This window comes from Hemicordylus capensis, chromosome 2 (genome assembly GCF_027244095.1).
Source record: "Hemicordylus capensis ecotype Gifberg chromosome 2, rHemCap1.1.pri, whole genome shotgun sequence".
Taxonomy (NCBI): domain Eukaryota; kingdom Metazoa; phylum Chordata; class Lepidosauria; order Squamata; family Cordylidae; genus Hemicordylus; species Hemicordylus capensis.
In genome coordinates, this window is record NC_069658.1 from 132,936,709 (window position 1) to 132,950,113 (window position 13,405).

The following is a 13,405-nucleotide window of genomic DNA, read 5'->3' on the forward strand; positions in this document are numbered from 1 at the left end:
CCCGATTGTTGCGTTCTTTGCCCTACTTGAAAATTCTCCGCACTGGAATTCGAGCGGCCTTGCGAGGCATTGAGACGCCATCCCGCCCGGGCTGGGCCGCGCTGCCTTCCCGGCAGTCCTTCCCCCACTTTCTGCGGACCTCCGTCCCCGCCCCTTCGGACCTAGCCATGCTGCCCAACACAGGGTAAGCGGCGCTCTCGCCCCCTCCCGTCTGCTTTCCCTCGCTTTCCTCCTCTTTCTAGGTGTCCTTGGCCATGCGACGGACCGGGATGGGGCGGGGGCAGGAAAGAAATCCAGAACTTCCTCTTTCTTCTCCAGCCAACAAACATCACGTAGAGAATAGGCTGCGCTGCAGGATTAGGGGGTGTAGCTTTAAGGTTGCCAGTGGACTGGAATAAAACCAGCCTGACTCGATCTTGTGATTTGATCTCTAGGAATCGGCAAGTGAACCTTTTTCATTGTATAGAGCTAAATTGTATCGCCTTTTAATTACTGCTGCTCAAACCGTAGTTGCGGGAGAGTGGTCAAATTCCTGGCATGTCCAGCTAAAAGACTCACGTAGAGACGATGAGAAAGGCCCCTCTCTCAGACGGTGGAAAGCTGGTTGCCGGCCGGAGTAGACAATATTCTGCAGAGAGCAACCAATCAATCTTTATTACGGTCAAAAACCAACATAAAGTATAAGGGTGATTACATGTTAAAAGTGAGAGTAAATAAAAAGAGATTACATATGGAGTGGTACATATTAACACTAAAAGGACTAAAAATAGTACATAATACACCCAAAGCATAATGGCCTAAAAGCCTGAGAAATAGTAAAAGTCATAAAAATGCATAAAAGGGAGGGGGAGGCGCTGTAGAGGGCAGTTTCATTAGTAGACTACAGTTTCAGGCAAAGTTCAAAACCTGACAATCCTGCTCTGCTGGTCAAAGTCTGTTACTACTTCACCCCGCCCCCCTCCTCTTGGGTGATTGGTGGGTGGGTCTAGGGTTTCTTTGGAATGTGCAGGCTGGCATTGACACAGTAGTCGTATTGCTGTCACTCCTTTAACGAGATGAGCAGGCCACACCATACTCAATAGGGCATACCATTAATATGGCTAACAATATTCGCTAACAGAAAGCCAAGCTTGCAGTTGACACCATTTTCTTCAGAATGCTGAAATCCCAAACGGACTATACAGAGCTCCAAAAGGCTCTTCAAACCGGGTGAATGGACCACAGATGAGATTCAGTTTAACTAAGTGGAAAGTAGGATTGAAAAGAGAAAATCTAACCACATATACACCAAAACCTGAGCTTGACCCAGGAGAGAGAGAGCTTGAAACTGTGGTGGGTTGTTCTACAGAAATGTCCCCTGAGTGTGCCACGGCAATGAAAAAGGCAAGCTTGAAAATAAAATTGCAGGTATTGTAATGCCTTTGTACAACTCTCTGGTCAAAATTCGTTGTGGATATTCAGTGCTGGCTGCTCTGCTTCAGAAATGATATTATAGGGCTGGGAAAGGTAAAGAAAAGAGCAAGCAAAATGATCAAGGGGTTAAGCACTTTTCTTCTGAGGAAGGGCCAAAGCACTTGGAAAGGTTTGAGGATTCAAAAAAAGATGACAAATAGTTTAGCCCTAGGCATACTTACTAGGGAGCTCAGTGGGACTGACTTCAGAATAAACATGCTTTGGATTGCACTTATGAGGCAGTGGGATATGATAGTCATAGTTGAAATTTACAAAATTAAGAATGGTGAGAATAGGCAGAAAAATCCTTCCCCTCTCATAATATAACTTAGTGTCACTCAGTCAAATTGACTGGCTGCAGATAGGAGATAAAAGAAAAGAAGTGCAGATTCCTGGAGGCAAAGCCTACCAACATTTATTAGCCATGCTATGTCCATGGCAGAGGCAGTATGCTTCTGGATAGTGAATACTAGGAGACAAGTAGGGGAGGGCTGTTGCCTTCATGCTTGCTTGTAGGGCTCTTAGATGCATCTGGCTATCCACTGTGGTTGCAGATGATCCAGCAGGTCACATCTTACAGTCTTCTGCATACAAAGTGTTTGGTGTAGCTTGTCAGGACTGATTGGATTTGCAGATAGTCTGTCTTATACTTACAGAGCTGTTCTTGGTTTCCCCGGGTCCAAGGTAGCTAAAAAGTAAAGGAGAGATTTTGTCCTTACCAGATGTGTCCTTTGTGATTACCAGATGCAAAAGAGTTCTGTACTCTTAATACTTATGCAGAGTAGGGAACTCTGGCAAGTGCAACTTTTCTCACCCCTGCATGACCAACTGCACCTGTTGAAATTCCCTTTTCTACCCAACTATTGGGAATGCAGGAGCTTGTTCTCCTGTGCATCTGGTGACTACATAAGATATATCTGGAAAATGTGCATGACTCTCCTACCTGGCATACCCTGCTGCTTGCTCAGTTTTGGCTCTATAGGAGTGGAACTTCTTGTTTTGTGCCTGTTTTTCAATGTCATGAGTTTTGTACTTATAGTATTTGTATTACTTCAGCACACAAAGCAAATCGAGTGCAACGATTCCAAACTCATTGTAATTATCCAGCAAACTATAAGCCTCTTACACTAAATATATTATACGAAACGTGGTTCTGCATAAGAAAAGGATCAACAGGGAGCATTGCAGTCTGTGAGATTAAGCTATCTGTTTTTGACTGCTTGTATGTAAATGTAGAATAAGTGGAGTGTGCTGTGCTGTTAAGGTGTGTAATGAGACTTGACCTCACCGATAGCTTCTAGTATACACATTTCAGCTTGCAACATAAAATGTCATGGAAGAGAATACCAAGCAGACAGAGAGATAGGTGGCCTATGAATAGCTTAATTTATGGAAACTTAATTTATGGAAACTTAATTTATGGAAGCAGAAGCATTCATCTCTTCCAAGTACTCAGTATTTATAAAAGAAAAAGATTGAGAGTAAGTCTTAAGTTAGTAAGCACAGGAAAGTCTATGGTAGATCATGTTGCAGCTTGCTTTGAGTGAAACCATGTTGCAACTTTCATTTGTCAACTGTGGAGTTGCAGGATTCAAACAGCCACCAGTAGAACTTCAGCAGGTCAAAGGGAACAAATCTATTCAAAGGGAGGAGATAATTGTTGAGCTTATGGAGTGTTGCATACTGGTAACCAAGGTAAAATGCCTTGGAGGTGTGTAGTGAGGATGGGAATAATTTTCTCCATTCTCCTGTTTGAACAGGTAATTCTTACCCAAACTAATCTGCCTACTTTCCTTTCACTATCTCTACAATTGGACTAAATTTGGTCCAAATCAGTTAGGCAGTTCACAAGTTAGGCCACTTGTGCCTCAAACGCTTGTGTCCGCCATCTTGAATTGGGGTGGATGACATCATCACAGATTACGCCACTGAGGTGTCCCCTATATGTCACTCACTATAACCGTACCAAATTTGGTTCAAATTGGTTAGATGGTCCACAGGTTAGCACACTTGTGCCTCAAATGTCCATGCATCTGCCATCTTGAATCAAGGTGGATGACATCATTACAGCACTGAGGTAGGTGTCCCTACAACTTTATCCACTTTGGTTCATATTGGTCCAGGCATTGTGAAGTTAAAGGGGGATGGGGATGACGACACAGACATAGACTGCCTGGTGATTTCATAAGCTTACTTATTTTACTATAAGCAAAAATTTAAAAAGTAGGCTAAAAATGCAAAACATGTCTCTGTTCTCATAAATAATATGGAAAAACTATAATTTCTTATTTGACAGGCCAGTGACCTGCCACTACTGCCTTCTGACAAAGAAGATATAGATTTGAACTCTACTATGCATTTGGCATAGTATGTGCTACTTAATGCTTAATATATTCTTCTATGGTAAAAACAATGGTTATTATTTGGTGTGTCAATCCCTCATTGTCTTTTTAAATTTTATTTGAGGCTTTCATTAAAAGGACATTGGGATCAATTAGACACCAGTTAAAATGACTGGTAGGAAATGAAACGTCACAGCCAAGATTTGGGGAGTCTAATAATACGGACATGGTGAACATTCCGGTGTAATAACCCATTGGCTACTTTGTGTTGATGCAGTAGTTAATATGAAGAAATAGGTTTAGTCATAGATGCAGATTTTGAGCTGAAGGAAAAAGTGTATAAGTAAAGTATCTGGGAGCTCTGAAGTTCCATAGGAACTAATGCTGGCGTTCATAGCAGATCCTAATATTTGCCTGAAATCCAGGGGTGGGCAAATGGTAGATCATGGCCCACTGGTGGACAACCTGGTGCCTGCTGGATTCTTGCACAGGTGGACTGTGGTCTGGTCTAGCAAGGCACTGCTTATTATCCTTAAGCAAGAGTGCTTACTTGGGGATCACTGAACAGAGATTAATTATGTCTTAACTTTTCAGAGATCCTGAGTACACAGTTTTGCTTTACAGACCTAAACACATCAGTGGATCATGGAAATTCTAGTTTTAAAAAAATCTGGCTGTGTAAGGCTGAAGTCAGCCTATCTGAGATAACATTTGATATTTGTACATTAATTTGGAGTCATTGACGAATAGATCTTGTTTTTAAAACTGCCAATAGATGGAAACCCCTGCTAACTGGGCAAAGAGGCACCTTTTAACGTGATGATTCTCTTTATTGAGCAGGGGGAGAGTAACTGGCCCTATCCACCCTCAGCACAGTACCTCCAGTGACTGTTGCTGGTGTCTATCTTATGTTCTTTTTAGATTGTGAGCCCTCTGGGGACAAGGAACCATCTTATAAGAACCATCTTATATATGAGTACCCAGAATGTTGGGGGCAATATGCTAAATCATTGTAAACCGCTTAGAGAGCTTCGGCTATAGAGCGGTATATAAATGTAAGTGCTATTGCTATTTATTTATTATTTCTCTGTGTAAACCGCCCTGAGCCATTTTTGGAAGGGCGGCATAGAAATCTAATTAATTAATTAATTAAAAAGAGAGAATGAGGTATATTATCATCACTTAAATTTTCAGTACCATCTCTTTTTCTAAAGTGAGATGTTCTATAATTAGGTCTCTATCAGATTAGTAGAATTTTTTTTTGTTACAAGTGTAGAATTATTTATAATACTGATTATGCTGCCAGCCTTAAATTAATAAAGTCAGCTAGAATTCATGTATGGATATCATGGCTTTGTAATGTAAAGTCACAAATAAACAAAACATGAACTATCCTAGAAAAAAAAGGTGCAGGATGAAGCTGTTGGAAGTTACAAGATCTCTAGATGCATAAGGGGTTGGGGTTTATACCTGGCTTTAGCTAGGACTTCAAATTAGGAGTTTGAAGACTTGCATGATGTTGGTGAGCTGTCACGTACACAGTCCTATGTTGCAGCTGGGCAAGGTTTAGTCACCAGGAGAGGCTGTTCTTCATGGCATTCCTGGAGTGAATGTACTGTGTGCTTTGCCCTAAGAAAAGGATTCCATGGGGGCAAGTCGAGCAGAACTGAGGATGAGTTATGTGCTATGTTATCACCAACTTTTCTTTTTCTTTTTCTGGTAATGGAGTGATAAAAACAAATGGTGCGCACTAAAGAAGCATGCAAATCTATTTTGCACACATTGTCTAAATCAGATTCATTACACAAATTTTCCCCAGAAATTTCACAGAATTTGGAGTTCCTACACGTAGAATTTTGCACTGATGTATTTTGCACTGAATCTTAGAGCTCTGCTATTCTTTAGATTTAGAATAACTTGAGTTACTTCTGTTTTCTCAATTGTTTAATCATTATTACCACCCATTTTTAGGAAGTTGGCTGGATGCACTCTCTTTATCACGGGTGCAAGCCGTGGCATTGGAAAAGCGATTGCCTTGAAGGCGGCAAAGGATGGAGCAAACATTGTGATCGCTGCTAAAACAGGAGTGCCGCATCGCACGCTCCCAGGAACAATCTATACTGCTGCAGAAGAAAGTAAGCTCAAAGGAAGGTGATCTGAGCCTAACTGTCTGCTGTAACATCTACATCATTTGGAGCGTAATCATGTTAACTATCTGAATTGAGAGGAACCTTATATGAATTTTCCTGGTGCTGGTTCGAGGATAGCCTGTTCCCACCAAAGCACCTATTTAAATGCAGACTGCCCGTTTTCATCTTTCTGCTTAAACCAGTATAGCGATTCAGCAAGAGCGCTCTACTGTTGAAATTGAAATGTGCACCTCTTTACTTTGTCTGGGCTGGAACAGTTGTCTTCGAAATCTATATAGTAGCTACATGCTCTGCTTCTTTAATTTGACACACATTTTAGATGATGATGATGATGATTATTATTACATTTATATCCCGCTCTTCCTCCAAGGAGCCCAGAGCGGTGTACTACATACTTAAGTTTCTCTTTCACAACAACCCTGTGAAGTAGGCTAGGCTGAGAGAGAAGTGACTGGCCCAGAGTCACCCAGCTAGTTTCATGGCTGAATGGGGATTTGAACTCGGGTCTCCCCGGTCCTAGTCCAGCACTCTAACCACTACACCACGCTGGCTGAAGATTGTAAACTTCTGGGCAGGGTTCTTGCTACTTTTTAAATATACTCTAAGGTAAAGTGTGCCGTCAAGTCGCTGTCGACTCCTGGCGACCACAGAGCCCTGTGGTTTTCTTGGTAGAATACAAGAGGGGTTTACCATTGCCATCTCCCAAATATACTCTAAAAGCATTTAAATATACTTGCACATGTATATCTGCCTTTCCCCTCCAGAGCTCAGGTTAGCCTATGTTAGGTTATTTTGTTTTTATCAGTACAACAAACCCATAAAGTGGATTAGTTGTTGACACTGTGGCTTGCCCAAGATCACTCAGTGAAAAATTGGATCTGGGTTTTGCACATACAGACATGATGCCCTGCTTTATTTTATAGGGTCAAGATAGCATATACTATTTAAAAGGGTAACAATATATACAATATATTTTAAAAGTTGCTAAAATAGCTCCCTGGTTTTATTCTGGCACTAAACCTCATTCTTTGTCATACTGTGGTGTTAATCAGGAGTTGAGTCATGTACTGGATGCTGATGGAAGAAATTGGAGTGGTAAGAAAGGAACAATATTGTTAGGGAGCCATATCAGCCTGATCCATATCATTCAGAGGACCTATTTGAGAAGCCTCACAGTCATGACTACAGGTGGCTGTTGTTGGAATATGTGGGTGTGTTTGCACATTGTGTATTTTTTTTAATTTATTCATTTGATTTCTATACCACCTTTCCAAAAACGGCTCAGGGCAGTTTACACAGAGAAATAATAAATAAATAAGATGGATCCCTGTCCCCAAAGGGCTCACAGTCTAAAATGAAACATAAGAGAGACACAGGCAACAGTCACTGGAGGTTCTGTGCTGGGGGTGGATAGGGCCAGTTACTCTCCCCCTGCTAAATAAAGAGAATTGCCACATTAAAAGGGGCCTCTTTGCCAAGTTAGCAGGGATGTTATGCATTTCTGATGTGTGCAGCAAGTGATACACTGATTTTCCAATCAATGATCTAGTAGTTTCTTTTATGTCAAGATCCATAGGACTTATCCTTGTAGGTATGCTTAGGACTGTAGCCTTAATTTGCTAGTGATTTTTTATTTTCTATGGCATAGTTTCCAGTTAAACCAATGACTTACACTTGTCTAGTTTCAGTTTGAAAATTCTTATATTATAGATATTGCTACAACAATGTGCCAGCTTCCTTTATGTGCAAAAATGCATTTTGCAGCATACAAGTAGGCAGCTCTCCCACTTCAGAATTTGAATCCATTTATACAGATGAAACCTTGTTTGTGAGATAGTGGCCAGTATCCGGACTAACAATACATGCATGGAAGAAAGTTTTGTATGCATAGTGGGGAGGGGTGATCTTCTCTGATCCCCAATTCCCTTTGCAGCCCTCTATGTCCACTGAAAATGTCCCTGAGGGACCCACAAACTGCCCCTCCCACATTGCACATGGAAACTTTCTTCTGTGCTCACATTTGGATCTGAAACATCACCCTGTGACTGAAATGGTTTAAACTGCCATATAATCATCTTGCAGAGCTATTTGCTAGAATTTATTTGTCTAAAGAATTAACAGGTTGAATGCATATTGACGTATAATGAAACAGTCCCAAAAGGATCATCTTTGATATTTGGAAGTTTTATGGCCTGGATCTCGAGAATCCTACAACTAGTTGCACAAATCCAAAGAAGCTCTGGACTTTCTCAAACAGCCTTCCCATGTTACGCTTGAGGGGAGTTTCGAAAATCGTATAATACAGCAGACAAGTCCTGCTTGTGTTTTGGTCACAAATGGAAAATCCCATTGGACATGCCCAAACTCTTGGGAGTATATGAAGATCTAGCTCAGTGTTATCTACCCTGATTGGCAGTGGCTCTCTGGGCCTTTAGACAGCAGTTTTTCCTAGCTCTACTTGGACATGCCAAGCAAATGGGACCTTCTGTATGCATAGGATATGCTTTACCACTGAGCTGTGGACTTGGCCATTTTTGTGTATTGCTTACGTTCTATAAAATTCCTGCCCCAAGGAAGGTACAACTTGAAATCACTTCCCTGGACAGTATATATTTCATATATGGCCTTCAAGCTTCGGAGAGTTTCATCCATGACTGGTTTGTTCTTGTAACGTAACTAATTTAGCATTGGTTTATGTAGACTAGTCTTCTCAATATTTGTGGTTTGACCTCTCCTTGTGTGTGATTTCTTCCTTTTCAAGTTGAAGCAGCTGGAGGAAAGGCTTTACCATGTATTGTTAATGTAAGAGAAGAAGATCAAATTGCTGATGCAGTGGATCAGGCTGTTAAGAAATTTGGAGGTATGACTGGAATTAAATCCTGAAGCTTGCATGGATATTGATGATTGATAGCACAGTATTGAACTCCAATTTTTTTTTAATTAAAAACAAAGTAATTTGATTAAATAGTAAATACATTGGTTCATTCTTCCAAATGATGTTTATGATATTGTTTTAAAACCAGGGATAGATGTTCTTGTGAACAATGCAAGTGCTATCTCACTGACTGGCACACTGGAAACACCGATGAAAAAAGTGGACCTTATGATGAGTGCCAACACAAGAGGAACCTACCTTACGTAAGTGCTTATGGGTAATACCTATTTTTAAAAAGTCAAATGTATATAAAGTTTTCTTCCATTCAGTTTAAATGAGAGGTTTTGTGGATAAAACTTAAATGCTTAGTGGACAGAAATGGAACTTAAATATGGTGACTAGGAAGACCATATCATGGAGATGGATTAGGAAGTATTGCTACTATAATATGGGGCTGCCTTTGAAGACTGCTCAGAAAGTCCATTTAGTTCAGAAAACAGCTGCTGGGTTGCTAACTAGGAACAGTTATTGGGGACATATCCTGCCAGTGGCAGGAGAAAACAGTGGCATTGGCTGCTAGTCTGTTTCTGAGCATAACTCAAGTGGTTACTTTTAAAGTCCTCCATGGCATAGGGCTTGGATACCTGAAGGAATACTCACATGTATTCCTTCCTGTACACTGAGGTAATCTTCTGAGGCCCTTCTCTGGGTGCCTCACCTTTGGAGGTGAGTAGGAATGTGCTGAAACACGATTTGGTTTCCGAATAGCAGCACAATCCCTTTAAAACTGAGGGATCTGGATTGAGATCCGTCGAGATCCATAAGAATGGGTTCTGCGCCTGCGCAGAGACCACGCGGTAGCCATGCCTCAGCTTGTCGAGGCATCCAAGCCCCGCCCCCACGCTGCCCGCATGCTATTTAAGGGCTGGCTGGACTCCATCTTCCCCAGTTCTTTTCCCACCGCCTCAGCGTGTTGACTTCGGTCTGCCGCCTCCTGTCGGATACTTCTTCCTTCGTGAGTTCATCTAAAACAAAACAAAACAAAAACCTGCGTTACTTCGGTGTATGACTTCGGACTGTCTGGCGATCTCTGGTACGTTCTTCGACCCTTTTTCTGGTTGCCGTATCTTCTCTGGCTTCTCTGACCCGGACTGGCCCTGACTACCCGCTCGCGCGCCCTGTCATGACTGAGGAAAAGAAGTCCTTTAAACGGTGTGAGGGCTGTAAAGCCAAGCTCCCCTCTAAGGACTTGCACGAACTTTGCCTACTATGTTTGGGAGAGCAGCATAATGTTTCCTCCTGCCGGATATGCTTATCGTTCTCCAAACAAACACGTAAAAATAGAGCGCTTCGCCTGTGGGCAGCGATCTACGACGATGTCCTGAGCCCCTCGACACCGGGTGAACTGCGCTCGTCGGCTATGGCATGTAAATCGCCAGCAGCAAAGTCTGTGGCGTCTCCCTCAACGTTGACCGCTCATCGGTCGAGATCGTCAAAGCCTTCGAAATCGACCCCGGGCTCGGCACCGACCGTTTCGACTTCGACGACGCCTTTGACATCGGTGCGCGCACCTGTGCCGCCGAAGCATCTGTCCAGACACTTGACGTTGAAACACCATAAGGCGAAGCGCCTCAATCCATCCCCTGGAGCTTCTCCTTCTTCAAAGCGTCAAAGGACGGTCGACCTCACGAGCACTCCATTCCCTCCTGCAACATCGCAGGTGTTTGTGCCTCTGGCCCGCTCTCGGAACAGCTACCGAGCACTTCGACCGGGACACTCTCTTCGATACCAATCTGCTCGATATCGAGGGCCAGGTCCCTGTCCCCCGCACCGACGCCAATAGCTTCAGCTCCTGTTTCTCCGCGCAACAGACATGCTATACCATTGACATCGAGTCTCCACACTCCTCATGTCTTGATGTCAACTGCGGTATCTCCTAGCCGTCCGATACACACCACTGAGATAGTGGCTGAGACTACCCCTGCTGCCGCCACTCCGGTTTTGGATCCTTCTGCTGAACAGACTCTGCTGTCGATGTTGGACTCTACTGCCACCACTCCGATGACGTCGACCTTTACGGGCTTCCCGGCGTCGACGGTTGACCCAAATGTGGCTGTGCTACCTCCGGAGACCACGCTTTCTGACATCCATCTCCAGGACTGTTCAACTTGGCACGCTTGCGGCTTCGTCCACCAGCCCCCTGCTTATGTTCCTGCTGCCGACGATCTGGATGCTGGTTCCCCGGCGGCCCCTTACGCGGATGAGCCGACGAGACCATGGAGACCGTTTCATCTGCTGGCAATTACCACTTTGCCTCCGTGCTTACCATCTTTCATGGCTAAGGCTTCCCAGACGCCGCGAATTCACTCCGTACAGCAAAGCACCCAAACTAAGGCCCCTCAACTGCGTTCTGTGAGTACTCAAACGCACCCCACCCGTGCTCCATGCAATGTCACCACAGAGATGCAGACGGCCCCATTCCCCTCGTCATCACGTTCTGAATCTGATCACTATGGCTCTTCTGACTTCGAGTCAGATGTGGATGACAGTGACTCTTTGGTGGACCCGCCAGTAGATGTTCCGCCCGCAACGTATGTATCTCCTAACGAGGAGATTAAATCATACCATAAACATGTCCGTGCCATGGCGGAAGCTCTAGGCCTGGACATTTGATCTAACCTCTCTACAATTGACGACCCAGTGTATAATTTTATAGCGCAATCGCAACCAGTGCAGCCAGTGGCGCTCCCCATGCTCCCAGTAATTACGAGAGCTGCCAAATGTGCATGGGAGGTGCTCTACATCTCCACCCCCACGAGCAAGAGACTGGAGAGTTTGTATCGGGTACAGGATAAGGATAACACCTATCTTTTAAAACACCCTGCCCCAAACTCCCTGGTAATGGATTGCGCCGCCTCCTCCAAAACGGGACAGTGTTACTCCACTCCCCCGGAAAAAGAAGGCAGAAAGTTGGACTTATTGGGCAGAAAGATTTATTCCATATCTTGTCTTTCCATTAAGGTGGCTAATTATGCTGCCTGCACCGCTAAGTACTCGCACAGTATTTGGGAGTCTCTTCATAATGACCTGCTCTCTTTGCCCTTTGAGGATTTCAAAAAGAGATTCCACCAAACTCTTGGGAAATCAGCAGATTTGACACGGCAACAACTGAGCATTGCTAAGCATTTGGCCAAGTCCGAATCTTGCTCTCTGACAGCAGCAGTGATGCTCCGCCGGCATGCCTGGTTACGTTCGACCAGCCTTCAAACAGATATGAAAGAAAAGATTGAAGGACTGGCGTTTGACGGCACCGGCCTCTTTAGCGAGGCTACAGACACAACTATGGAGCAACACAAGAAATCAAAGTTCACAGCTAAGACCTTCATGGCTCTGGCCTCCACTTCGTCTTACAACTACAGGTCTCTCTCTCTTTTCTGGGAAGGCAACGTCCTCTATACCGTCAACAAGACCAGCGAGACTTCAGGAGGTCATATTCATCCTATGGGAAACGCACGTACCCAGGCAAGAACAAGTACTCCCAGTCCCCAAAGACCAAACAACCTGACGCCCAGAAGTGTCTTTGAGAATCAGGGCTGCCCACGGACACCTCTCCACTCCCCATCCCCGCCAGCAGGGGCCTCACCACCTACGCCATGCAACAACACCAAGCTGGCGAGCCGTGCCCCTGCATGGCACAATATAACATCAGACCGGTGGGTCTTGAAAATTATATTATCAGGTTATGCGATAGAGTTCAAGGCCCCTCCGCGTTACATGGGGATGAAGGTCACTCCTCCCTCGGAAACCCTTCTGGCGGAGGTGCAGGAATTGCTGCAAAAGGGTGCGATCACCCGGGTCCCGTGGGCGTACCAGCGGGAAGGTTTCTACTCCTGCTACTTCCAAATTCTGAAAAAGGATGGCGGTCTCCATCCCATTATGGATCTCCGCCGCCTAAACAAGATGGTGAAAGTACGAAAATTTCGTATGATGGGGTTGCAAGAGACCCTCTCCTCCAAGGTGAGCGATGGCTTGCGACTCTGGATCTGAAAGATGCCTACTTTCACATCAACATCAGAGACCGTCACAGGAAGTTTCTCCGCTTCACAGTAGGAGATCAAGTATACCAGTACACAGTATTACCATTCGGACTGTGCACCGCCCCCTGAGTCTTTACCAAGTGTATGGCTGTTGTGATTGCCTATCTCAGGACCCGGGGGGTGGCCATTTACCTGTACCTGGACGACTGGCTACTGTCATCCGGCGACAAAAGAGAGTTACTTTCTCAGATCCAGTATGTTCTATCACTTCTCCAGGACCTCGGGCTCGAGGTGAATTGGAAGAAGTCCCACCTAGAACCGTCCCAGAGGCTCTCATTCATCGGAGCGGTCTTGGACACTGTTGCCCAAAGAGCGTATTTACCGCAGGATCGCTTCCTGGCCATCCAGTCGCTAGTCTCTCTATTCCAGAGTCAACCCAAGCAACCAACCCATCTCATATGTCTCCTGGGCTTAATGGCATCGTGTACAGCAGTAGTCCTGTTTACACGATTGAAACTAAGGAAGCTCCAACTCTGGTTCCTGTCCGTT

The 13,405-nt window shown here is 44.4% G+C and overlaps 1 protein-coding gene across 1 annotated transcript in view; it reads left to right on the forward strand.

The window, feature by feature from the left end:
* Window positions 1-50: 50 nt before the first annotated feature.
* Window positions 51-13,405, forward strand: part of HSDL2 (hydroxysteroid dehydrogenase like 2) — a 40,988-nt gene continuing 27,633 nt past the window's right edge. Inside the window, exons 1-4 of the mRNA XM_053302625.1 lie at window positions 51-184; window positions 5,766-5,929; window positions 8,706-8,804; window positions 8,968-9,082. Of these exons, the coding sequence (XP_053158600.1) occupies window positions 168-184; window positions 5,766-5,929; window positions 8,706-8,804; window positions 8,968-9,082 (395 nt within the window). The 5' untranslated portion in view covers window positions 51-167. The remainder of the gene's footprint in view (window positions 185-5,765; window positions 5,930-8,705; window positions 8,805-8,967; window positions 9,083-13,405) is intronic.